At 39.5% G+C, this 27,953-nt stretch overlaps 1 protein-coding gene across 1 annotated transcript; it reads left to right on the forward strand.

Moving 5' to 3' along the window:
* The first annotated feature begins 4,565 nt into the window (after positions 1-4,565).
* On the forward strand, positions 4,566-26,645 carry SLC10A6 (solute carrier family 10 member 6). The gene is made up of 6 exons (XM_068542102.1): positions 4,566-4,978; positions 16,682-16,800; positions 18,369-18,457; positions 21,632-21,807; positions 24,719-24,876; positions 26,015-26,645. The coding sequence occupies exons 1-6, from the start codon at positions 4,566-4,568 to the stop codon at positions 26,170-26,172; spliced, it is 1,113 nt and encodes a 370-aa protein (XP_068398203.1). The 3' UTR covers positions 26,173-26,645.
* The last annotated feature ends 1,308 nt before the right edge of the window (positions 26,646-27,953 follow it).

Consider the following 27,953-nt stretch of genomic DNA (forward strand, 5'->3'; position numbering starts at 1 on the left):
ATCTTTACCATTCTTCTAGATTCCACATGTAAGCAATATTATATGATATTTGTTTCTCTCTTTCTGACTTATCTCACTCTGTATGACAATCTCTAGGTCCATCCACGTCTCTGCAAATGGCACTATTTCGTTCCTTTTTAAGGCTGAGTAATATTCCATTGTATATATGTACCACAACTTCTTTATCCATTCCTCTGTTGATGGACATTTAGGTTGCTTCCATGTCCTGGCTATTGTAAATAGTGCTGCAATAAACATCGGGGTGCATGCATCCTTTTGAATTATGGTTTTCTCTGGATATATGCCTAGGAGTGGGATTGCTGGGTCATATGGTAGCTCTATTTTTAATTTTTTAAGGAACCTCCGTACTGTTCTCCATAGTGGCTGTACCAATTTACATTCCCACCAACAGTGCAAGAGGGTTCCCTTTTCTCCACACCCTCTCCAGCATTTATTGTAGAATTTTTGATGATGGCCATTCTGACCGGTGTAAGGTGATACTTCATTGTAGTTTTGATTTGCATTTCTCTAATAATTAGTGATGTTGAGCATCTTTTCATGTGCCTCTTGGCCATCACTATGTCTTCTTTGGAGAAATGTCTATTTAGGTCTTCCACCCATTTTTTGATTGGGTTGTTTGTTTTTTTGATATTGAGCTGCATGAGCTGTTTGTATATTTGGGATATTAATCAGTTGCTTCGTTTGCAAATATTTTCTCCCATTCTGAGGGTTGTCTTTTTGTTTTGTTTATGGTTTCCTTTGCTGTGCAAAAGCTTTAAAGTTTCATTAGGTCCCATTTGTTTATTTTTGTTTTTATTATCATTACTCTAGGCAGTAGATCGAAAAAGATCTTGCTGCGATTTATGTCAAAGAGTGTTCTTCCTATATTTTCCTCTAAGAGTTTTACAGTATCCAGGCTTACATTTAGGTCTTTAATTCATTTTGAGTTTATTTTTGTGTGTGGTGTGAGGGAGTGTTCTAATTTCATTCTTTTACATGTAGTTGTCTTGTTTTCCCAGCACCAGTTATTGAAGAGAGAGTCTTTTTTCCATCGTATATTCTTGCTTCCTTGGTCATAGATTAGGTGGCCATATGTACGTGGGTTTATCTCTGGACTTTCTATCCTGTTCCATTGATCTATATTTCTATTTCATAGGTAAGCTCACTTGTGTCATATTCTAGATTCCACATATGTGATACCATATGGTATTTGTCTTTCTCTTTCTGACTGACTTAGTATGATAATCTCTAGGGCCATCATGTTGCTGCAAATGGCATTATTTCATTCTTTTTATATGGCTGAGTAATATTCCATTGTATATATGTACCACATCTTCTTTATCCATTCATCTGTCAGTGGACATTTAGGTTGTTTCCATGTCTTGGCTATTGTAAATAGTACTGCTATGAACACAAGGGTGCCTGTATCTTTTCAAATTATGGTTTTGTCCAGATATATGCCCAGGAGTGGGATTGCTGGATCATATGATAACTCTATTTTTAGTTTTTTGAGGAACCTCCATACTATTTTCCATAGTGGCTGCACCAATTTACGTTCCCACCAGAGTATAGGAGGTGGATTTTTTAGTTCTTCAAGCTTCTAGAAGTTTCCTGTTGTGCTAATTCTCAGAGTTTGGCAAACAATTCCTTAGCCATATTTAATCACCTTTCTTTTTGGCACTTTCCCTTCTGCCTTTACATTCTCAACCTGAAGAAGCCAGGCTTTTCAGTTGGTTTTCCTGAAGAATATCTTTAACCTCTAATTCTATCTGCAGAGAATAGAAATACATGAAGCATTTCCTGTGGTTTGTAGAATTGGATCTCAAAATTAAGGTGCATATATGTTAAACATATTCAGGTGCATTTTAAGCTTGTGAGCATATGAGATAAATTTAGAGATTAGGGATTAATTGGTTTCTTTCTCCATCTTTATGCCAAATAGTGGTGTTTTATCCCTGAGCTATGTCTAAGTGTTGCCAGTCTTTTCAACATGATCATGCTGCCAACTACTTTCATTGTTTCCACTTTGCTGTGCTCCAGGGAAATGAGGACAAGCTGAGAATTAGACTGGGATTTAATATCCCAGGGTTACGACTTACTTGCTTAATAACCTTGGACAAATCACAAAGGCCTCACTAGTCCTTTGTTTCCTTATTTGTGAAGTGGGGAATGATAGTACATACCTCTTAGTTTGGATGTGAAGATTCAGTGGGATCTCATGATCCACCTCGCTAGCACGGGGTGTAAGTTTGGCTTTTAAAATTTTCTAATTAATCACTAGAATCTCTACATGTCAATATGTTTGGGGTCTCCTATTTAAAATCTCCTTTACAAATTTACTAAGAACTCTAGGTGATTACTCTTCCGAAGGAGGCTCCTTCTCAACCCCAAATGGAGAGAAACTCAGAAAAGCCCGACCAGTCCACTGGTAGGCCCTGGTCTCAGCTGCTGTTGTTTGGTTGGGACCTTTTGAATAAATCGGTACTACTGAGGCCAGTGGGTCCTCACCCACTGCTGCCATGCCCCTTCTGGTCCAGATCCTTGCACACAACTTGGTGGCGCCCAAGCTTGGCCTCTCAAGGTTACTTCTCTTCTGGTTACATCCACATACTCAGTTGTTGTGTCCTGTATTACCCTGTGACATCTGTGCCAAGACAACTGGATGCAGAGGAACTTGTCACCCGTCCAGACATCCCTTCCTTTCTGGATGTGTAATTAGATTTTATTTTCTACCAGTGGACCTCAGTTGTAATCATCCTAATTCATTTGAGAAATTCTGCTAACACTGAATTTCAAAAGGCAAGTGGCCAAGGACACCTTCCCCTTTGGAGACTCCTTAAGTCCACTTTGCAAATTTAGCCCCCTCCTCCAAGCTATTAGAGCTGAGTACCAAGCAAATCACCAAAGTTCCTATCACTTCATCATCTATCAGGAATGGCTTACTAAACCTAAATTTGTGTAATTAAGAAGGGTCATTCAAGTGATTATTTTGGGAACAAAGAAGGACTGCCAAGGGACTTTTTGACATTATCCAGACAGAAATAATCTGATACCTTCTTACTAAATAAGGTTAAAAAAAACTTCTGCTTCACCAGACACAGCCACATATGTGTAAAGTATCTAGCATGCCTCTGTCACTTAGTAGGTGCTCAAAAAATGTTAGTTCTCTCCTTCCATTTCTCCTCAGCTTGACCACCCCTCAGCATCATTTAGCTGGGAACATGTAGCTTTCCAGAGACCTAACCCACTCCTAAGTGTCCATTTCTCTGCTTGGCTCTGCATGAACACAATATAGATGGTTCTGGGTTGCCTCCTGACAGGCTTACCAAGCTTGGTGTAGACATTGGCTTGTTCTCGGGCATAAAACAAGAATTGGTGGCAGCAGGTCCTCATGCTGACCTCTGATGACCTCCAGCAAGGTTCTACCTTCAGAGCTGCTTTTAGGGGGGTTTGCCTCAGGCAGTTTATACTTCCTGCAAATAGTTAGATTTCATTTTACATTTGTATTCAACTTGTTTTTAATACAGCAAAGATGCCTGGAGCATTTTGTCATGGAAAATAATTTGCTAATCCAAAAATAAACAATGCATAGCTAGTATCCCTCTTTGTCCCACAATACACTTCCTGCTTTCTGTGAGAAGGGGTGTGACATCTGCTGTTTGGAGCTTCAGTTTCATGGAACTATATTTTCCTTGTCTGGTTTTGCCAACAAAACATGTGTCCATGTGGTTAAGGCACACAGAGGGGCCCCAGGCCATTGCAGTCAGAGGCTGACCTCAGACTCTGTCTTCAGCCTTCCGGACAAGCTCTTTACTACATTTTATTGCTGAATTCCCAGACCTCACTACAAGACCTAGGGTGAGGCATCACAAAAAGAAAGTGACAGCTCCCTTGAATTATTTTGGGTTCAGACGTGAGTTTCCACATGTTTCATGAGACAAATCAGGTGCTTAATATCATTATTTTTACAGGTGTTTCATTATTGGCTTTAGACACAAATTCTAATAGAAATAGAGAGAAGAAAAAGTGAGACTAATTCCAAAGCTCTCTTGAAATTATCCTTAGTCCCTCCTGACATTTCCTTAACTGGCCTTTTGTTTTAATGTCTTCAACAGAAAAGTTTTCCTAATGCTGTGAGGTGTGGCTTTGGCTTAGCTGCCTTTGTTTTTTCCAGAGTTAGCCTTTGTCTCTGCAGAACATTGCATCCTAGCTTTTGGAAATCCCCACTGAACTTGGAGAAATTATGCCTTGCCATCCAACCTCTCTCCTGGAACACAGTGTGATTTCTGACGGCATACCAGTTGCTCCACTTGACAGTGTTTGCTTGTCTCATTTCACTTGAATATTCACTGGTGAGTAAGAACAGAAGTGGAAAGCCTTACTTACCACAGTTTATTATATGTTTCATGCCCATGATAATTACTTTTATAATGCCACTCGTGAATAAATTGATCAGATTAGGATGAATCACCTGACTGGCCAACAGCTATTGGAATGATCCTCCATGTGTGACTTGGAATTATTACAAAACGTGGCGGGATAGACCTGCCCAGCCATCGCAGCAGATGTTCATTTGTAATGCTGCCTTAAGGAATAAGGAGATGAGAGCAAATTGTTCCAGCAGCTCAGCCTGCCCTGCCAACAGTTCGGAGGAGGAGTTGCCAGTGGGGCTGGAGGTCTATGGGAACCTGGAACTTGTTTTCACAGTGGTGTCAGCCGTGATGATCGGCCTGCTCATGTTCTCCTTGGGCTGCTCTGTGGAGATCTGGAGGCTCTGGTCGCACATCAGGAGACCCTGGGGCATTGCTGTGGGACTGCTCTGCCAGTTTGGGCTCATGCCTCTTACTGCCTATCTCCTGGTCATCAACTTCTCTCTGAAGCCAGTCCAAGCTATGGCTATCCTCATCATGGGGTGCTGCCCAGGGGGAACCATCTCGAACATTTTCACCTACTGGGTTGATGGAGATATGGATCTCAGGTAAGTTACACTAGGGAAGCTTAGCTGTCTTCCCCCGATAGCACTCTGCCAGGGATGGGGGTGGGGATGGGGGGGACTGACACCTTCGCGTTAAAAACTCTGCCAATCTAGGTAGACATTCCATTGGGAAACATTTTATACAGACTTGTTCGGTCCCAGAAAGACTTCCCTTTCTGAACTTAAAATTTACTTTGCTGTGATTGTCCTCTGTTTTACTGGCAACTACTTTTCTGAGTAGAGGGGTTGGATTCATATGCAACAGTGAAAGCAGGTCTCCTTCCTCACGGCCCTTCCTAGGCGTGAACTCATTCTCACCCACACTGACGACTTTAACAACAGTCCTGGTTTCACAGTCTCCCAGGACGTAGGTTCAGAATCCCAGGAAGCTAAGGATACTGGTTGGTAGCTATTGTAGTGGTGGTGGTGGCAGCGGCATAACCAGAATGAGGGCCTCATGGCTCTAATCAGCAAGTGATGCCCGAGCACCTACTTTATGAGATCAGTATTTTGGGGGACTGGATAAGGGAGCTTTAGGGGTATGTGATTGATAGATGTATCCTGTTTTAAGTGGCTATTGAGTTGACTTGGGGAGCAACACAAAGACTTATGACTAAAACTGTTCTTTCTTGTTGTTTTGCAGATGTTTAACATTCATTACTAGAATCTCATTCCTTTCATTTAAGCCAGTGACCTTATTTCCAATTATGGTGTAGATAAACACCCTGGGAAGCATTAAGCTTTATCATTCATTTACATTTTAATGAGATTGAATTAATCACGTGTATTTTGGAGTACTTGTTTTGATGGGGAAAAGAACATTTGAGGAAAAAATAGAGGAGTCACAATTGGAGAAAATGACAGGGCTAAAACAGTGGTCTTTCTAGAATCTTTGCTTACTTCTGAACAAACTGTTTCACCTTTTGCCTAGGGAAAGAACTACTTATAAATTTAAATCTCTGTTTGATGTGTATGTCATTTAGTTGAGATTTATTATACGATGAATGAATCAGAGGTGCTGACCGTGCTGGGAGTTGACGTTAGTGAGTCAGCTGCAGGTATGGGTTTCTAGTTTCCTGCATGTGCTGAATGTTTAGCATATGGAACTTATTTCACCTATAAATTTTAATGGGTTCATGCCAAACAGACCAATAATTAATTTTCATATGGCTATGTTTCTAGTTACCCACTTATCAAAGATTTGAAATGAATCACTTGCATCGCTAATTTAAAAAACCCCCCTAGGGAAAGTGGCAGGGGGTGGGGGTGGTGGTGGTGTGATGAATTGGGAGATTGGGATTGACATGTATACACTAATATGTATAAAATGGATAACTAATAAGAACCTGCTGTATAAAAAAATAAATTAAATTAAATTTAAAAAAACCCCTAACGTGCACTGCTAATTCAAATTCAATGAAGTTGACCATTAACGTAATAATTGGGTAATGAAAAATATTCTTTACACAAAGTCCATATAACAGTGATAAATTCCAGGGCCTGAAAGTTTTTGGAAAGAAAAAGGAAGCACAGTTATTAAGTACCCTGACAGGCATGGGGTCTATGCTTTCATGTATTTTCTTTCCCTTCTTTCTTGGCTCTCAAAATAACCTTGTAAATGGCCTTTTATTATTCTGAATTTTACAGCTGAGAAAATTGTGTCTCAGATTGGTTAAGTATGTTGCCAAATGCTACAAATGAGTATGGCAGAACGCAGATTTAAAAGCACATCTGTTTCTCATCAGTCTGCAATTTAGGCGCTTTCTTCAATGCCATTTATTAACACAACTAGATCTTCTGAGCAGGAACATAAATCTTTAAGCAGTGTTCTCAAGCACCTCTGTTCTGGGAAAGAGAACATTTATTACCTTCATCTCTTATTAGCCAAAATTATAATAAAAACACCAATTAATAGGAAGTCTATAAAAGATAAAGCTCATTTTACTTCCCTTAATTAGCTTTTAACTTTGGTCTAATTATTTAACCAATAAGCTTCATTTATAAAACAGGTTAAAATTACCTATTCCCCACAAAGATGTATTTTAAGGAGGAAATATGTATGCAGGATGCCAGGCACATAGTAGGTATGTAGTAAATATTAGCTACTTTCCCATTTTTCTTATAAAATTTTGATTTTGAGCCTCACAAACAAAAAACAAAACAAAAAACAAGCATAAAATTTAAATTCTAAGAAATGAAATTTTAAAATGGGGACTAAATATTAGATTTTCAAAAGCTTATAGATACAAGAGTAATAAATCTTAATTCTCAGTAAAAATTGCAAATAGGAAATTCAGTATTATAAAGTGAAACAATCTCCAAGTTCATTTTGTTTTTCTTACTTGATTACCAACAAAAATAACTTTTAAGCAAAACTCACTAGGCAGTCATTGATAGAAATTTTGTTTTTCATACTGGATAAAATCCAAGAGCATTTAGTACAACATCTTTATTTTACAAATGAGGAAATTTAGATTTAGTGCTCTTGAGATGAGCGCTAAACCTAAATGTGTTTCTCATGTCTTAACTCCGTGCTTCATTCAATTTACTTGCATTTCGCCATGTGTTCACACCAAACAAGGAGTTTCAGAATCAACATGTTTGAACCAGTTTCTGCATTCTGAGTATCTGATGCTGACACCAGTCATCCTCCCAGTCACCTGGACTCATCGTCTTAGCAGTCCCTCCCCGCCCCGTGACTCCCCTTCATGCTTCACTTTCTTTAGTCAGTCCTCTGGCTAGTACTGTAGCCCACCCTCTTGATGTCACCCATAGCTATTGCTTCCTATCTGTTCACTGCCATCACCTCAGGTCAGGCACCACAATTTCTTTCTTGGCCAATTGCAGTATCTTCACAATGTTCTCTCTACCTTCAGTCTTTCCTTCATGGTTTTGTAGTAAGTGGATAAGGCAGGCTCTGGGGTCAGACTGCCTGTCTTTATATCCTGACTTGGGACCTCTTTCTGTACCTGGAAATTATAGTACTTCCTTTATGGTGTTGTGAGGAGAAAAGGAACATATTATACATGTAAAGGCTTCTCAACACCTGTTAAATTGGGTAGAACCTAAGCTGGGTCTAACTGACTCCTGCAGGTTTATTTACCATTAACCCCTTAAGCATAACTGGTCTTTGGTCAAAATGGACTATTAACTGTTTTGTTTTGTTTTTTAAAGACTTTATTTATTTAGGCTGCGCTGGGTCTTAGTTGCGGCACGCGGGATCTTCGTTGCAGCATGTGGGATCTAGTTCGCTGACCAGGGATTGAACCCCAGCCCCCTGCATTGGGAGCACAGAGTCTTACCCACTGGACCACCAGGGAAGTCCCTATTAACTGTTCTTTAAACATACCCGGCACTTTTCCAACTTTCTTTTGCCCATTGTCTTCACAGCCTGCAACGACAACTGGCCTGATCTGTCTCCTCCAATCATCCATTATAACTGTTCTGGAAAACAGTTGGCCTACACGTATGAAGAGCCTTAAAATTATCTTGCCCCTGGACTGAGCTCCGCTGATCTTGGCAGGGCTCTCTCACATGTCCGGGGACTGGCTAAATGTGGACTGATCTTGGATGGCCTCAGCTGGGACAATTGGGCTCTCCTCCCTGTGGCCTCTCATTCTCCAGCAGGCTAGCCTAGACCTAACGACATGACAGTGTCTGGGAACCTTACAAGGTCTCTTGAGGCCTGAGCTTGAAAGCAGTTCATCATCACTTCCACCACATTCCAGTGGCTAATGCAGATTGCAAGGCTAGCCCAGATACAAGGACTGGAGAAGTAGATTCTGCCTCTCAATGGGGTGAGCTGCAAAGTCATAGTGCAGAGGGCATGGAAAAGAGGGGGAGAAAGAACTGGGGACATTTTTGCAATCTACTATACTAAGGATGGACAGAATTCTTGCCTTGGACAGTAGGACATGAAAACTGAGATCTGGCAGTACAGTGTCGTAGTTAAGTGCACCAGTCTGGAACCAGAAAGTAGATCCATCCCTTACTAACTGGGTCATCTTGGCAGGTTATGTAAATTCTCTATGCTTTAGTTTCCTCACTTCTAAAATAGGGAGAAACATAAGTTACCTCATGGATTGTTGTAAGGATTGAATGAGTTAATATATATAAAGTGCTTAGAGTCTTACTGGCACAAAATGCTGTATGAGTTATTATTATTATTATATGGGTCAGGCAAAAGAGCACTGTGTCAGGGGCCTGTGTTTTAGTCTCTGCTCAAGGAGCCGTGTGTCTTTGAACATACCTTTCTGGACCTGTTCCTCATTTGTAAAATCATTGGGTTAGACTTTCTGAGGTCCCTTTTTCTTTTTCTTTTCCATTATGGTTTATTACAGGTTATTGAATATAGTTCCCTGTGCTATACAGTAGGACCTTATTGTTTATCCATTCTACATGTAATAGTTTGCATCTGCTAATCCCAAACTCCCAATCCATCCCTCCCCTGCCTGCTTCCCCCTTGCAATCACAAGTGTGTTCTCTATGTTTGTGAGTCTGTTTCTGTTTCGTAGATAAGTTCATTTGTGTCATATGTCTTTTTTCTATTGTGGTAAAATATACATAACATAGCATTTACCATTTTAACATTTTTAAGTGTACAGTTCAGTGGCATTAAGTACATTCACATTGTTGTACAATCACCACCACCATCCACCTCTAGAACTTTTTCATCTTCCCAAATTGAAACTCTGTATCCATTAAACAATAATTCCTCTTTCCCTTTAGGCCCTGGCAACCACCATTCTACTTTCTGTTTCTATGAATTTGACTACTTTAGGTATCTCATATTAGTGAAGTCATAAAATATTTGTCCTTTTGTGTCTGGCCTATTTCACTTAGCATAATGTTTTCAAAGTGCAGCTATGTTGTAGCTTGTGTCAGAATTTCCTTTCTTTTTAAGGCTGAATAATAATCTATTGTATGCATATAAGACATTTTATTTATCCATTTATCCATTGATGGACACTTGGGTTGCTTCTTCCTTTTGGCTATTGTAAATAATGCTTCCATGAACGTGGGTGTGCAAATATCTGTTGGAGTCCTTGCTTTCAGTTCTTTTGGGTATAAACCAGAAATGGATCTGAGGCTCTTTTAAGTTTTGAGTATTTTGTGACAATAGGAAAAGAAAAGCAAATTATAAAGTCTAAGCATCCCCCTCTCCCACGCCAGTTTTTAGTGTTTCTCTGGAAACTGTTTGACAGAGATGCCCCTCCTCTGTCACCTAGCACTAAATATGCAATGCTTTCTTGTCATCTATCAGCGGACACTGCAGTAGCTGGGCTACTTTCAGCCTCACTAGGTCTCTGAGCTCCTCCAGGGCTTGTTCCTCTGCGTGCTTAGAGCCAGCCTGGTGGTGGCAGGGGCTTGGTAGATGAGGGTGAATGACTGAAGGAAAGTTTCTGATTGCTCGTGTGTGTTACGAAAACTTCTCTTGAAATGCAATCAGTTTATTGGTACAACTCAGGACAGTTCCCACTGTCTTTAGTTTGATAACTTTTTTTTTTTTTTGGCCATACTGTGTGGCTTGTGGGATCTCAGTTCCCTGACCATGGATTGAACCCTGGCCCCAGCATTGAAAGCCTGGAATCCTAACCACTAGGCCACCAGGGAACTCTAGTTTGATAACTTTTGATATACGAGGTCTATTCTTTCGTGAGGAGGTGTTTGTGTCCTCAGCGGCAGAGAAAGGATTCTGACCACTGGTGGTGGTAGAGCCTCAGGGATTCAGTGGTCAATTTTGACTTTTGAACTTTAAAGGAGCTCCTGATCCTTCAGCAGAAACCCTGAAAATAGGACTTAAGATTCTTCAGATCTGTCTGACAGGGCCTGGTGGAGAACTGAAGATCATCTTGAGAGACAGAACTTAGATTGAATCCATGTGACTTAGTGTGTTTCTATAATGCTATGTACCTTAATTTCCTTGTCTATAAAATGAAAATAATACCTACCCATAGGGTTGTTTTATAGACAAAAAGAGAAAATGTATGTAATGAGGTCTGATACTTAGCAGGTGATGCTCAATCAATGCTGGTTACCATTCTTGAGAAGCAGCGGATGGGAGTAACATTTATATTTGGGGATGGAAAACCTGGCCTTGAACTCTTCTCTGGGGCCAAGTCTGTTGATCTGATCTTATAGCATATTCCATGTCCATCTGACTACCTAGATAATTTAAAAGTTTTTTTCAGTGGGGAAGCAAGCGTGTACTTTCATAGTTTTTTGAGTGTCAGAGTTCCTGAGTTTATTGGTTTCAAACTAAAACAACGTGTATAATTTAAACCCCAATTGCAAAAGGGTATACTCATCGACACTACATTTTAATATAATGCATATATATGTAATTTCCATGTTTTAAAGGAGGTTCAGGATTTACCTGTTTGTCCAGACTTGCTGAATCTGTCCCATTATTCTCTGTAATAGTTTGCAGATGGTGATGCCATTCTTCTTAGTGCAAGTGGAATCTTGTTATACTGAAACCAGATTTTGCCAACAATTTCCATATACGTGAACAGCCAAGAGACCCAGTCGACCACATCCTCTGTTTATGCTACATTGGAAGTTCATGGCAGTAAAACAAAAGTTGTGACTATCCAATGCATTCAGACACGTTCACTTGTGCTTTTCCAGCTTGGCAGAGCACCAGGGTCATCTGTTGCCTTCCTTGACCATTACTGTGAACATTATGGGTGTGAAGTTGTATAAAGGGTGGAAGTAGTAACCTATGTAATCAAGGATATAGAATCAGTCTGATATAATCTCACACTTTGCTTCCCACAGTCGTGAATCTTACCTTTCTGGTGTTTGAGCCATAGCCATAGAGGAGGAAAATGCTCTGCTAGTTCTCCAGAAGTTCAAGATCAAAGTGATGTAATATGGAATTCCTTTCAGGATGTGGTGATATGAAGAGCCAGGAATATAGCACTATCATAGACTAGGAATTTGGAAAAATGTTCCAGACACACACTTTTCATGAATACAAAGGTTTGAGAGCTGTGGCAAGCTGCTTTTCTTCCTTAATCTGCTCTCTAGTTAGGAAGAAGACTTTGCTCAAAGTAAGCATTCTTAATAGGATAAGATAATTTTAAATCTCATATGGAGTAAAATATATGCAAGAACTGCTCAGAAAAGTTTGAAAAGAAAGACTTATGTGGAAGTGTCTGCTCTGTTGTATACAAAAATACACTATGAAAACACCGTAATTAAAACAGTCTGTTATTGAGCTGCATGAGCTGCTTGTAAATCTTGGAGATAAATCCTTTGTCAGTTGCTTCATTTGCAAATATTTTCTCCCATTCTGAGGGTTGTCTTTTGGTCTTGTTTATGGTTTCCTTTGCTGTGCAAAAGATTTTAAGTTTCATTAGGTCCCATTTGTTTATTTGTGTTTTTATTTCCATTTCTCTAGGAGTTGGGTCAAAAAGGATCTTGCTGTGATTTATGTCATAGAGTGTTCTGCCTATGTTTTCCTCTAAGAGTTTGATAGTGTCTGGCCTTACATTTAGGTCTTTAATCCATTTTGAGTTTATTTTTGTGTATGGTGTTAGGGAGTGTTCTAATTTCAACCCAATCCAAAAATGGGCAGAAGACCTAAATAGACATTTCTCCAAAGAAGATATACAGATTGCCAACAGACACATGAAAGAATGCTCAACATCATTAATCATTAGAGAAATGCAAATCAAAACTACAATGAGATATCATCTCACACCGGTCAGAATGGCCATCATCAAAAAATCTAGAAACAATAAATGCTGGAGAGGGTGTGGAGAAAAGGGAACACTCTTGCACTGTTGGTGGATATGTAAATTGATACAGCCACTGTGGAGAACAGTATGGAGGTTCCTTAAAAAAACTAAAAATAGAACTACCATACGACCCAGCAATCCCCCTACTGGGCATATACCCTGAGAAAACCATAATTCAAAAAGAGTCATGTACCAAAATGTTCACTGCAGCTCTATTTACAATACCCAGGACATGGAAGCAACCTAAGTGTCCATCATCGGATGAATGGATAAAGAAGATGTGGCACATATATACAATGGAATATTACTCAGCCATAAAAAGAAATGAAATGGAGGTATTTGTAGTGAGTTGGATGGAGTTAGAGTCTGTCATACAGAGTGAAGTAAGTCAGAAAGAGAAAAACAAATACAGTATGCTAACACATATATATGGAATCTAAGGAAAAAAAAAAAAAAGGTCATGAAGAACCTAGGGGCAAGATGGGAATAAAGACACAGACCTACTAGAGAATGGACTTGAGGATATGGGGAGGGGGAGGGGTAAGATGTGACAGGGTGAGAGAGTGGCATGGACATATATACACTACCAAATGTAAAATAGATAGCTAGTGGGAAGCAGCCGCATAGCACAGGGAGATCAGCTCGGTGCTTTGTGACCACCTAGAGGGGTGGGATAGGGAGGGTGAGAGGGAGGGAGACGCAAGAGGGAAGAGATATGGGAGATATGGGAACATATGTATATGTATAACTGATTCACTTTGTTATAAAGCAGAAACTAACACACCATTGTAAAGCAATTATACTCCAATAAGGATGTTAAAAAAAACCCCAAAACACAGTCTGATATTTGCTTAGGAAAAAAGGACATTTTGAACACACTTGAACATATATACAATATATAATGAAGTTGGCACTTCAGTTTAGTGAAAAATTGTTTATTTGGAAAATTTAACACACTTGCCTCTCAATATAGAAGACAATAGATTAGTTTCATACCTTATACAATATAAAATATAAATTTTAGATATGTTAAAGATATAAATGTAAAACATAAACCTATGAAAAAGTAAAAAGTGGGGGCAATATTTGAATAACCTCAGGAGACGGGGTAATCTTTAACAAGGCAAGGAACTCAGAAGCCAGAAAAAAAAAAGGACAGATGGACGGATTTGACTATCTCAGTGTTATTTATTATGGCAAAAGTCATAAGCATAGTAAAAATATAAAATAACCTTGGCAAAAATATTTGTATTACATTTGATGATATGTACCCTAATTTTAAAGTAGCTCCTACAGGTTGAGAAAAGAAAAATCAGACAAGAAAGGCTGTTGAGAGGTGGTATCCAAGAGGTTAATAAACCTGAAAGAAAGCACAACCTTGTAGAGAGTCAGGTGTATAACAAAAGAAGAGTGAGATGCAGTTTTCAATGTTCTCATGAGAATTAAAAGGGATTGGCCTCCAGTGCAGGCAAGATTGTGAAATGCAACAGGCTTTTTTGAAAATAATCTGGAAGCATCTATTAAAATAAAAAACATAAACTTTTGACACTTTGGATTCCACTTTGGAGAATCCATTTTACAGAAAGAGAAGAATTATTTCAAATGAAATATGTGTAAGAATGTTTATTAATACATTGCTTATAATGGAAGAAAACTCAAACAATTTTTTCAGCATTAATGGAGTGATTGAAGAAATTATGGCATATTTATGTTGTACTCTGCAATTCTTTAAAAGAAAATGAGTTTGTTATATCTGTTGCCCTGAAAAATGCCTATTATATTAAGTGGAGAAAAAAACAAAAGCAACCAAGCTGCGGAGTAAGTTGTACTGTGAGATTGCTTTAAAAAGAAAACAGCAAAGCCTCTGTTCTCTGAACAGCAGCTATGAAACAGGATTGTTTAAATGAAAACAAAGAGGAGAAAGGATATATACAAATACTTGTGAATTACCTAAGTCGGGTTTTCTGAAAGGGTCACCAATTAGTTAAATATTTGACAGTGCATCTTTGGACTGGATTCCCAAATGGGCGATTGTTGGGTCAAAGAGTAAACACATGTGTAATTTTGCTAGATATTACCAAACTCCCTCCAGGGGTTGTGCCATTTTGCATTTAAAAAAAATAAATTTATTTATTTATTTTAGGCTGCGTTGGGTCTTCGTTGCTGCACGCAGGCTTTCTCTAGTTGTGGCGAGTGGGGGCCACACTTCTTTGCGGTGTGCGAGCTTCTCATTGCGGTGGCTTCTCTTGTTGCGGAGCACAGGCTCTATGTGCTAGGGCTCTAGAGTGCAGGCTCAGTAGTTGTGGCGCACAGGCTTAGGTGCTCCGCAGCATGTGGGATCTTCCCGGACCAGGGCTTGAACCCGTGTCCCCTGCATTGGCAGGCAGATTCTTTTTTTTTTTTTTAAATTAGATTTTTTTTTTTTTTTTAAAGATCAAATTTATAGAGAGAATATTCTGCTTATCTCTTTTAAATTTTATTTATTTATTTATTTATGGCTGTGTTGGGTCTTCGTCTCTGTGCGAGGGCTTTCTCCAGCTGTGGCAAGTGGGGGCCACTCTTCATCGCAGTGCGCGGGCCTCTCACTGTCGCGGCCTCTCTTGTTGCGGAGCACAGGCTCCAGACGCGCAGGCTCAGTAATTGTGGCTCACGGGCCCAGCCGCTCCGCGGCACGTGGGATCCTCCAGGACCAGGGCTCGAACCCGTGTCCCCCGGACTGGCAGGCGGATTCCCAACCACTGCGCCACCAGGGAAGCCCGGCAGGCAGATTCTTAACCACTGCGCCACCAGGGAAGTGCTCATTTCACCAGCAGTGATTGAGAGTACAGAAGGAGTATTTTTAATATCATTGAAGTATAATGGTTGCTGCTTTGCTGGGAATATAAACATTCTTTTGATAGAAAATGTCAAAGTTATCACAGACAGATTATTTTATAGACAGGGTAGATGGAAACATTGGTGATTCATATTATGAGGAAGAATGATGTATAACTTGCAGGCCTGATCAAGTGCTGGAAGACCCTTGCTATCTCTGCAGCAGACCTTAGTCCTACAAAGGGTCTCCTTCCCCTCCTCGCTGGGCTGGGAGGTAGTGAGCCTCAGTCTCCAGGCCATTTGTACCATTAACACAGGTTGAGCATATACTATGTGCAAGGCAGTCTGCTGTGAGAATTTAAACTATGAATATTAAAACATTCCAAGACTCTTGAAGCCTAGTGTTGAAGGGAATAAACTCTGGCTTTACCCCTGGGTTGTGTTGTATAATGTTCCCTGTGCCTCACCTCATCTGTAGAGCAACATTAATTGTGTCTATAAACAGTTTGTATGTGCTTAAACAGATTGTGTAATTTTTCCCAGTGATTTGAACATAAAGTATTTTGTTGGCCTGAAGAATATCTCATTTCCATTTACCTTATTTCCCCTAATTTTACTGATTGATTTTGTTGCTGGTTTTATCACCCAGATAGGGACAAAATCCTATAAAGACAGAAAATAGATTCCTGGTTGTCAGGGGCTGGGGGGAGAAGGGAATGGGGAGGGACTGCTAATGGGGTGGAGCTTCTTTTTGGGGTGATGAAAATATTCTGGAAATAGAATAGTACAGTCACATATACTAAAGATACTTTAAAATAAATAAATTTTATGGTCTATGAATTATATATCAATAAAGAAGAACTGTATAAGGAAAAAAATGAATCCTTACAGAGACTAGCAGAATGTTTAGGACAAGTAAATGCTCATAAAATATGAGTTAATTGATAGATGGCAAGAACTGCAGGAAATCTTTTTCTAGACCACAAATATAGTCATCATTTGTTGAATAATAAAACAGGAGGCAGTTTCAAGTAACTTACCCTACATAATCTCTAAGAAGTTGTACCCCAGGAGTTGTTTTTGGTAAGGACTAAATTCTTCATTTCAAACTTTCCCTCTTAACCATCTACTTTAATTTTACTTTCAGCATCAGTATGACAACTTGTTCCACAGTGGTTGCCCTGGGAATGATGCCACTCTGCCTTTATCTCTACACCTTGTCCTGGAATCTTGAGCAGAATCTCACCATTCCATATCAGAACATAGGTCTGTATTGGGCTTGTGACATGAAATAGTAATAGTAATGGTGATGGTAATAATAATAGCTGTTGTTTACTATGTGTCTCCTTTATACAGGTGTTTATAAATATGTTATCTAATTTAATTCTCCAAATAACCCTACAGTATAGATTCTATTACCAGTCCCATATCCTGTATTTTCAGAATTAGGGCAGTGAAGTAACTCGACCTAGGTCATACAGCTGGTAAGTGCAGACTGGAATTCTGACTCGCGAGTCTGACTGCAAAGTCCAAGCTCTTAACCCCTACAACGGTTCACTTTTGAAAACAAAGCCAGAAAACTTACTTATTAAAAAAAACAAACAACCCTTATATAATTCACTAGAAAGCAGACTTATTATGACCCACAGGTGAACTGAATCACAGTGGCTCTAATGAGACCTTAGTTCCCTCAGCCCCACCTTTTATATCACCTGTGGCCTCGACTTCTTTACTGATCAACATAAATGATTCCTATTGAGTATTAAAGCATATCCACATGTCACAACCACACCCATATCTCTTTCATTATCTCCTTAAACTCTGAGAGCTCTGTGGACTCACTAGGCTTGGAAGAAAAACTTGGTGAGATGATATGTCTATTCTGGTTTGATCAGAGTCTTTGGAGAATTGGTAGAAACTATGATTCGTAAACTCCAAAGTGTCAATCTGGAGTCTCAAGTAATTACTTGGAGAGCTTACAACCCATGGCCCATAGTTCAGAACCATGAATAGAGCCATGTCCTGATAAGAGGTGAAGCCCATTGAATTTGTAAAATTTGAGTGAAATCTTAATTTAGAAATCATGATTTTATGTGCAACTTTTTCTTATCACTAAATTATTTAATATATTCTGTTTTAATAATATACTCTAAAAGGTACTTGTAAACAATTAAAGCCCCAAATATGAGCAACTCACATGACTTTGGAGCAAGTATTGAAAGTGAGCAGATTTGGAAAGTGGCACTGGAAAATGTCAGTGTGTGGATCCTATTGGCAAGTAGACCTCTGCTCTGTTGAGCCTGTCTTTAGTCACTTGTGTTAATTAAAAGATGTATTTCTCTACCTGCCTTTGGGTTACCTGGCTACACTTGTAAATATGAGAACTTCCTTTGGTTTCTGTAACAAATGCTGTTTTTGTCTTGTAATAGATATTCTTTACCTTGTGAAGTAAATCACCCATTGGCTTCACATAGAGAAATAATAGCTATAGTTGTAGAGTGGTGACTCCATACATAGCAACCAAAGAATTTTGCAGACATAAAAGGGTCCTCCTGTTTTCTAATCTTTACATTTTCAGTTGTCTCTAAAATTCCGTGTGATTGTTGAGGGATTCTGAGAGAAATGAGAGACTGTTTGTGATGGTATTCAGTGGTATCATATACCCTTCAAAGATTGTCTTCTAAACATTGAAAAACATTTTTTTGGAGATGGATGCAGAAATAAAATGCATCTTTAATTAAAGCTTTTATCTAATTGAAATAGACATAAATTGTTGAGAAATGGGTGGTCAGGGTGAGAGGGGATACCATCTGACAGATTTTTCTTCTCTTCAGGAATTACCCTTGTGTGCCTGACCATTCCTGTGGCCTTTGGTGTCTATATGAATTATAGGTGGCCAAAACAATCCAAAATTATTCTTAAGGTAAGCAACTCCATGGGACAGTTAGCACATTTCAGAATCAGAGACTTCACAAATAGACCTAGGCAATGACCAGAACAAAGGGGCCAGTCAGACATGGCCCCACACCTAGCAATTTTCTTTACATGTCCTGCATTTTTGGATCCAGCCACCATATTTCCTCCACTCTAAGCCTTGCTTTGTCACTCCCATGGGCCCCTACACTGAGGCTTATGACACCGTGCAAAGCATGGAACTCGTGCTTTAGTGACGGAAAAGCTTAGGCCTGCATGTGGCCAGAGAGCACCCATTTGTTCACAAGGCTTCACACAGGTGCTCATAAGTGAGGGCTCTTCAAGTCTGCATGAAATGGGGCCCAATGTTTATGAGTGTGGCTGCTTTCCTGGAACAGCGGGATGAAGGGCTGTCTTTCAGAAGCATTCCTGGTTGAGCCTCTAAAGATGGAGTTTGTACACACGAACAAGGGCTGCTACCCACACGAGTAACTGTCAGCATGAAATCATCCAGAACGCACTGAGGAGTCTGGCCCTGGAATGATGGGAGCTGGAACCCTCTGCCTCCTCTTGACTTTCCAGAGTTGTCTTTTGTCTGCTGGGGAAACAAGCCAATGTCCTTGTTAAATGGCTTTTAAAATTATGTGGCTTACATAGCACAGGGAGATCAGCTCGGTGCTTTGTGACCACCTAGAGAGGTGGGATAGGGAGGGTGGGAGGGAGACGCAAGAGGGAAGAGATATGGGGACATATGTATATGTATAGCTGATTCACTTTGTTATACAGCAGAAACTAACACACCATTGTAAAGCAATTATACTCCAATAAAGATGTTTAAAAAAATAAATAAATAAAAGAGGGTTTTAAAGATGGAAAAAAAAAAGTTATGTGGCTTGAGAGGAGGTGTTCTCAACAATGGTGTCCATCTCCTAGGGTGTTGTCCATTTTTCCGATTATGTATTGTTTTAGAAGATATATACTTTTATTATATACTGCTTTCATGAAGATTTAAAAAATGTTTTAGTTATTTTTTACATTTGTAAAGAAAGACACTTGGAGCTAATTGGAGGTTCGGCAAATAAATGTCAGTTCATTTTAGTTTGGGGTTTATGGTTTGGTTCAGTTTAAGCTCTTGATGTTTGGCTCTACCTGACAGAACATGCCACTCCATTTGCCTGTACGAATGGATGCCACTTCCCCAGTTTGGCATAAGACTGAACAACTCCCGCTAGTCCTCCAATGAGATGGAGAACGAGAAGAGGGGTTGACAAGCAGACAAATTAGCTGGGCACAGGGAGCTGGAGGAGGGCTTAGATGCTGTGCATCCGGATTGCACATGGTGACTTTACTGTTATTTCAGTAGGAGAAAATTTCCAGTGTGGCAGCGTATGGTTATAATTTTGTTTACAAAACAGGAGGAGAGAGTATGATCATGGGAACCTCTTACTTTTCAAGTACTGTATCTTGGATTACTTTCTTAAAAGGGCATCTAACAAAAAAATAATTACTTTGGTGTTTCCAGATCCTCTACTAGGCCATCAGTGTCAGTGGAGAAATCAGATACATTTTCTGTATGTCTGTAAAGAGCAAATTAAAAACCATTTGGCTGGACTTCCCTGGTGCCTGCCAGTGCAGGGGACACGGGTTCGAGCCCTGGTCCGGGAAGATCCCACATGCCGCAGAACAACTAAGCCCGTGCGCCACAACTACTGAGCCCACGTGTGACAACTACTGAAGCCCGTGCACCTAGAGCCTGTGCTCTGCAACAAGAGAAGCCACCGCAATGAGAAGACCACGCACCGCAATGAAGAGTAGCCCCTGCTCACTGCAACTAGAGAAAAGCCCACGTGCAGCAACGAAGACCCAACACAGCCAAAAATAAATAAATAAATAAATAAATAAATAAATAAATAAATAAATAAACCAACCAACCCCCCCCCCCCAAAGAACTACCCAGCTGAGCCCAGCCCAAATAAAAAACCAAAAAAACCCAAAAAACCATTTGGCTATTCCATAGGTGCCGTGGCAGAAAATATTTAATAATATGTATAAATAGTCTAGAGCACCTAAGTTAAAACTAGGACACTTTTATCATTATTTTGGGATGTCTTCCGTTTCTGTTCCTAGTCCTCTTCTAATGTTAGATCTGATTCATTTTCTGATTCAGTTGCTTTTGGTAAATTTTAAACATTGAAATCCCTTTCTTGGTAGAAAGTTGACGGAGGATTTTTTACAATCAGAGGCCTTTGTGTGTTCCAGCATCTTCCCATTAGGCAGAGGCCCAGTCTTTCCCTGTATTTGAGCAGTAAAAATGATCCCAGAACACATCTCTGGTACATTGGGTTGTTTTTATTTTGTTTTGGTTCCCCATGACCGTCTTCCTCCACACACTGAATCACTTCAAATCAAGGTTGATGCTGAATTGGGCGCATAGTTTGCTGTTTACATGATGTGAATGGGAGCTTGCCAAGATCCTGACTTCCCCCACATATTCTGGGTCTTGCTTCCTCTCTATCTGTTTTAAAACTCAGACCACTGGGGAAAATTTTTGTTGATTTTTTTTTTTCTATTAAACAACAAAAGCAAGAGACAGTATTCATTTGGGAGAAGATATCAGTATCTCCAATAGTATCTCATTTTACATTAATACTAGCTCAGTTTGTCTAATGAAGAATGGGTAAATTTCATTTGGAGGAGAGAAGAACAGGGAGCAAAGCAGTCAAGGAGTCATTGGTGGTTGAAGGGGTGGTAGGGAGAGAGTGGTGGATGGTCAGGCAGGGCAGATCTCAGGCAAGAGGTTACCAGTGCGGGGCCTGCAAGGTTGTGTATAGAGGTGTTGGATGCTTATTATCAGATTTTTCACTTATTTCACAAATTTGTCCTATCCACGAAAAACTCCACTACCTAATCCTTCCGGCAGAATCCTCCACTTGAGAGGAAAAGATACTGATCATAAAATAAGAAGACTTAGATTTGTGTTGAGCTTCATCAAATCTAGCTCAGTCAAGTCACTTGACCACTTTGGACCTCAGGTTTCTTCTCTGTAAAATGAGATTGGATTCGATGGTCTCTAAGTCCTCTCTTTGTTCTAAAAGCTTCTAGATTCCAAGGCTTTTGGAGCAGTGATGGACTTTGCAAAAAGACTGTGATGTTTACCTGTACCTCTTTTATTGGTTTGCCTTAGGTTGGAGCCATTGTTGGTGGGGTCCTCCTTTTGGTGGTCGCAGTTGCTGGTGTGGTGCTGGCGAAAGGATCCTGGAATTCAGACATCATTCTTCTGACCATCAGCTTCATCTTTCCTTTGATTGGCCATGTCACAGGCTTTCTCCTGGCACTTCTTACCCACCAATCTTGGCAGAGGTACAGTTAAATTATCCATAAACTTTTATAAGGAGGACAAATTAAACACACTGCCATTGGCAGGTTTTGCCGCCTGGCTATGTCTGGAAGCACAAAGAGTTTTGACTTACAAGGTGGGTGGAACAGGACAACTCGTCATAAACAGAGAGAGTGGAAAGATCATAGTAATTCTTTATGTACATGAAAGCCAAGGCCAAATTGATGGGAAGTTGTAATTTGTGAAATTAGGATTGGGGTATTAACACCACTTGTTGTAATCTGGACACACTTCTTATTCTAATAGTGAAATAGGATGAGTGAGATGGTTTCTCTAAATATAGAGATCATTCTAGAGCATGAGCAAGATTTCAGAGATTAGGCATTTATCCACTGTGTCAAATTTTTAAAAAGTTCTAATTATAAAGGGCAAGAAGAGAAAGGAAAAGCTTGAGAAATATGATAGGAATTTATCTTAAATACTATCATTACAAGGTAGAGCATATAATATATAAATACTATAAAATATTAAAAATGATAATCCACCATATTGCTATGCCTGTTGATGAGATGAGCATTAGTATACAGTGTTGGAGGGAATATAAATTGGCATAAACTCTCTGGAAGGCAATTAAGGCATATCAATAGCTTTATAAATATTTATAGCTATTAATTCAGTGATTTTACTCCTAAAAATCTGTCCTGAAGCTAGCACTATCAGATAAGCACACGAATACTGATGTGCAAGGATGTTAACTGCAGTGGTTTTTATAAATATAAAAATAGAAACAATTTAAATATCTGACAAAAGAGAGATATTTAATTCATGACTGTGTCTACGTGACGGAACATGATCCACTAGTTTTAATGCTTTTGGAAAATACTTGAAATTAAGTTAAAAAAGAACAGAAAACTATGCATTTTGATTGCCATTTTGTAGAAGAAAAAAAATTTTATGCTTAGAAAAATACTGCAAGAAATATACCATAGACTAATACTGTTTAATTTTGAGTAGTGGGATTAAGACTAATTTTAGTTTCTTAATATTTCCTTTATATATTTTCTAAGTTTTTCAATGAGTACATACTGCTTTTAAAATCAGAAAAGAATTATTGAAGAAAAATAAACCATGCAGTTGAATTCCCAAGGTGGCATTTGGGAAATTTTTAATGGCTTTACACTGTTGTCCACTTGGGGAACATTTAGGGTGGTAACCAAGTACTTGGTGAGGCTCTGCCAAGGGTATCTCATTTCCTTCTTACTACAAGTCTGAGGGGCAGATACTCTGGGTATCTCATTCTACATTCTACAGATGAGCAAACCCTTCAGGGAACTTAAGTAACCTGACCAAGTTCATAGAGCCAGAATGTGGTGGACTTAAGATTTGGGCCTTAGGTCAGTACAGTCATATCCGCAGGGCATTGGTTCCAGAGCCCCCTGCAGATACCAGAATCCAAGGATGCTCAACTCCTTATTATAAAATGGCATAGTATTTGCATATAACCTACGTACATCCTCCATATGCTTTAAATCATCTCTAGATTACTTATAATACCTAATGTAATGCTATATAAATAGTTGCCTGCATGGCAAATTTAAGTTTTGCTTTCTGGAACCTTGTAGAATTTTTCTTTTCCCAAATAATTTTGATCCGAGGTTGGTTGAATCCGTGGATATAGAACCTGCGGATACAGAGGGACGACTGTAATTAGGAACACAGACTGTTGGGGAGTTGAAATATAATTGGATCTGGAGAGAAGGTATTCCTGTGGCAAAGTGTAGTCAACAACCTTGTTTTTTCCACACCTGATGGCTTGAGAGAGATCAGGACTGAGATACTGCATTTGCCTTGTGAATGGTCCAGGTGTGAGGTCCAGCTGTGTAACTTAATCTTGTCAGGTTATGGACAGGGCTCTGAAAGAAGTGAGGGTGGTCTGGAGAAAGCGTAGCATGCAACAGGGTGACTAGAAATAAAATAAGAGCCACTGAATTTGCCCTGTACTAGTGACGATATTTTCACTCCCACATTCCACACCCTTGTTACCTCCACATACCAGTCCAGTCTGCAAAGAGAAGCTGGTTTATCAAACGTCTCTTTCCTCTCTTCTGCCATCTGTAAAAACCTCAAGACGCCTTTTGTATTCAATAAATTGGAGAAGATGAAACTGCCTAACCCAGCCTCCAAGGTCCTGCCTAGGTTTTCCTTCTTCTCCCTCCTGCTTTTTCTTTTTCAAGTGAGGTTTATTTTTCTTTTCTCTTCTGTTCTTTTCTTTTTTTTTTTGTAATTAGAAAATGAATAAAATATAGAAAAGTAGAAAGTAGAAAAAACTTATTACTAAACCATTTCACCAAAGAAACCATTTTAGACATTTTGTTTTCATGTAGGGTTTTTATGTTTATTTTCAAGTGTTGTTTAGTTTATACTGTTTTGTATCTGACTCAACTTTCCATTCTCATCTCCTTCAATCCTCCACTCCCCGCAGGTTGGCTTAGAGCATAAGCAATGCTTACTGAATAGGCCAAGCTCATACGTGTCCCCAGAACTTTAATTTCAATCACTTCCCCACATTAAATGCCTCTTTCACTCTTTCCATTCTTTAGTTTCACCCTTCCTCTGTGAAGCCTTCTCTAACCATTTATGCCACTTTTCTGAATTTCTACAGCATCTCCCTGACCTTCGATCATACTTTGTCTTGTGCTGTTTCTACGTGTATATCTTGTCTTTTCACCCAGATTCTCAGGGCAGGATTCGTAGGGCCCTATTCGGAGGTGCCTCTCAAGAGGCCACCTACAGAGTAGGCACTCAGCAAATAATTATTGAATGAGTAAACATTTTTAGTGGTCTCAGCTCATAGCTTGCACTTATCGCTATACGTAAAATTTAAAAATACTCCTTATTCCTTATTGCTAGTATGTAAAATTTTTCCATTGGTAGGTGCAGGACGATTTCCTTAGAAACTGGAGCTCAGAATATTCAGATGTGCATCACCATGTTGCACTTATCTTTCACTGCCGAGCAATTAGTCCAGATGCTTAGCTTCCCACTGGCCTATGGACTCTTCCAGCTGTTGGATGGGTTTCTCATTGTTGCAGGTAGGTAAAGCCCCCATTGAGTGGACTTGACTGAAAATTGTTCACCCAGCTTACTAACTCCTTTTTCAGTCTGAATATACATGTGCTGCCCTTGTGATACATTTTTAGCCTGACATTTCTGGGGAAAATAAAATGTATAAACAAGATCCTTTGCCACAAGTGGAAGTTTCACAGAAAAATATTTTAAAAAACCTGTGAAAGTGAGCTTATAATTATAAACAAATAATCTTCACAGAAACAATGCACTATCAGAACTCTCCATGAACAATTATTTATCTCAAAAATGACGTTTGTTTTGTTTTATTAAGAGCCTTGAAAGTGTTCCAAATGTTATTTCACAGTACTTCTGTGACTAAGAATTGTGCTGAATGTCTGTGAAATGTTTTTTAACTATGAAATATAATACGTAAGATATTAAAAAATATATATATGCTTATCTATCCCTACAGCCAAAAATACATCATTTTGCAGGCAGTCATTATGTAGGTTCACAGAAGGTAAACTTAAAATATATAGATTGATAGATATGTACACAAACATATGTATATTTTAATCTTGGCCACTGTAAATTTTTTATTGTTGTCACAGAACGTAAGGCTCAATGATTACTGATATAACTAATTATATACTGATTACAGACAATTAATATAAGGAACACTTGGGGTTTAATTTTCCCACAAGATAAAGTCTAGCAGAATAAAACTCCTGGTCTTAGATCCAGGTTTTAATTCCTTCTCATGGTGAGACTGTGATGGAAGGAGTATGCTTGGCCCATTCCCAGCTACCTCCCAGCACCCGGCGGGGGGGGGGGGGTCACCTGACCCATAGTAAGCCCTCCACAGGAGTTGCTAGCTGACTGGATGGATGGATGGATAGACGGACAGATGGACGGACAAGCTGTCAGCCACCTGATGAATGTCTCAATCGCAAAAGGTCCATTCCAGACAGAAATAACCATCTTGATACACTGAATTATTTTGCTCTGTAGTTTTTTCCTTTTCCCCCTTCTTTTTCCTGTGTGTTTATACATATATGATCCAAAGCAAACAAACCCCCAAAGTATTGACAAGTGCACAATGTCACCAGATTATAGTCTTTGCTAATGTGATTTTTAATACTGGTATGTTTTAACACCTAGCATATAAGATGTACAAGAGGACACTGAAGAACAAACACAGAATAAAGAACCCCGCTTTAAGGGTAGAAGCCCGCTTTAAGAAGAAATCCACTTCTCCCAAAGAGACCAGTGCTTTCTTGGAGGTGAATGAAGAAGCTGCTCTAACACCTGGGCCATGAGGGCCCATGGCTCTCCACAGGGCTCTCATGCCAACTGGCCGGATCTCATGTGCGAAGTAGGGGTTTGCCGGCTTGACTGGTCCCTCTCTTCCTCAGCAGCCAGTAAAGACGGTGCAGAGCTGATGAGTGAATCTCGTTGGCAGGGCTTATGGGAATGTTTGCGTGTCAAATGTTAACATATTTATATTTCTGTGTGGACTGTAATTTGTCATAGGATCCCCTTTTGAGAATATGCTCTGCCTATTTCAGGCACTTTGGGGGTTTACACAACAGATTTACTAGTTGCTTTGTGTGTTCTTGTCTTCCCATACAGTGAAGTGATCCCCATTGTTATGTGAAGTCATCAAGCTGTGAATTTTAATCTCACAAGAGTTAGAACTCTGTGTAGAGGAGATGTCACCTCATACTGCAGGGCAAGGACAGAGTCTGGACCCACCTGACTTCTCAACTTTGGGCAAGTCCTTTGGGGCACTGGGGAGGAAGCATACAGCTCTTATAAAAATTGGGTCTTTTCTCAAATGATTGTTGTTTTTTTAAGGGCTTGAAAATCTTTTTAGATTTATAGATGTAATCACGACCCTAGAGGGAATTTAATGAACACTTGAAGTTACTATTTTTACTCCCTAGAGATAGGCACAATGTATATTCTTCTAATATACATTTATGCATTATGTCATTTTAAAAACATTGAGATCATTCCACATATACTGTTTCATAAGTCACTTCATGAAATATTGTGGAGCATCTTTACATGTCAGTCTATGTTGACCTACCTCATTCCTTAGAACAGTGGCTTCACAGAAGTATTCCAGTGCATGAAAGGTCTGTAATTTATGTAACCGTCCCTTAGTCATGGACATTTAGATAGCTGGCAACTTGGCGTTACAGTGTTGCTACAAACACTTGTGCTTTCATGCAAGTGTTTCTGTAGGATCATTTTCTAGATTTGAAAATGTGCAACCAGGCTAATGGCACATTAAAATGTTGGGCGGCGAGCTCTCTGGCAACACTGTACAGCAGTGCCTGAGAGTGTCTGGTTTTCCACAGCCACACCAGTCTTAAGAATGATCATTCTGCTTTGTGGAAATACCTCATTTAAAATTGCATTGTTAAAATTATACAATGAAGTGAAGCAGAGTATTTTTCATGGATGCTTGCTTGTTCATGTACTTTGCCTGCTTTTTTTTTTTTCTTTTAAAGAAATGGCCTTTGATTGATTAATTAGTTAATTAATTTTTTGGCTGCCTTGGGTCTTCGTTGCTGCATGCAGGCTTTCTCTAGTTGCGGCGAGGGGGGGCTGCTCTTCTTACGGTGCGCGGGCTTCTCATGTTGCAGAGCACGGGCTCTAGGGCGCGTGGGCTTCAGTAGTTGTGGCTCGCAGGCTCAGCAGTTGTGGCTCGTGGGCTCCAGAGTGCAGGCTCAGTAGTTGTGGCACATGGGCTTAGTTGTTCCACGGCATGTGGGATCTTCCCGGACGAGGGCTCAAACCCATGTCCCCTGCATTGGCAGGCAGATTCTTAACCACTGTGCCACCAGGGAAGTCCCTTTGCCTGCTTTTCTATTGTATTTTTTCCCTTTTGACTGATAAATTTTAACACATTACAGACAGTGACCCTTTGTTCTATGTTTTGTCAATATTTTACCTACCCGTTTGTCTTTTTATTTTTGTATAATTTCTTTTGCTGTACAGAAGTTTTATATTTTTTATATATACCACTTTATTAGTCTTTTAAAAAATGTTTTTTGACCTTAATATCTGTCAAATGTTAGACTATTTATAC

Source organism: Eschrichtius robustus, chromosome 4 (genome assembly GCF_028021215.1).
Source record: "Eschrichtius robustus isolate mEscRob2 chromosome 4, mEscRob2.pri, whole genome shotgun sequence".
NCBI lineage: Eukaryota > Metazoa > Chordata > Mammalia > Artiodactyla > Eschrichtiidae > Eschrichtius > Eschrichtius robustus.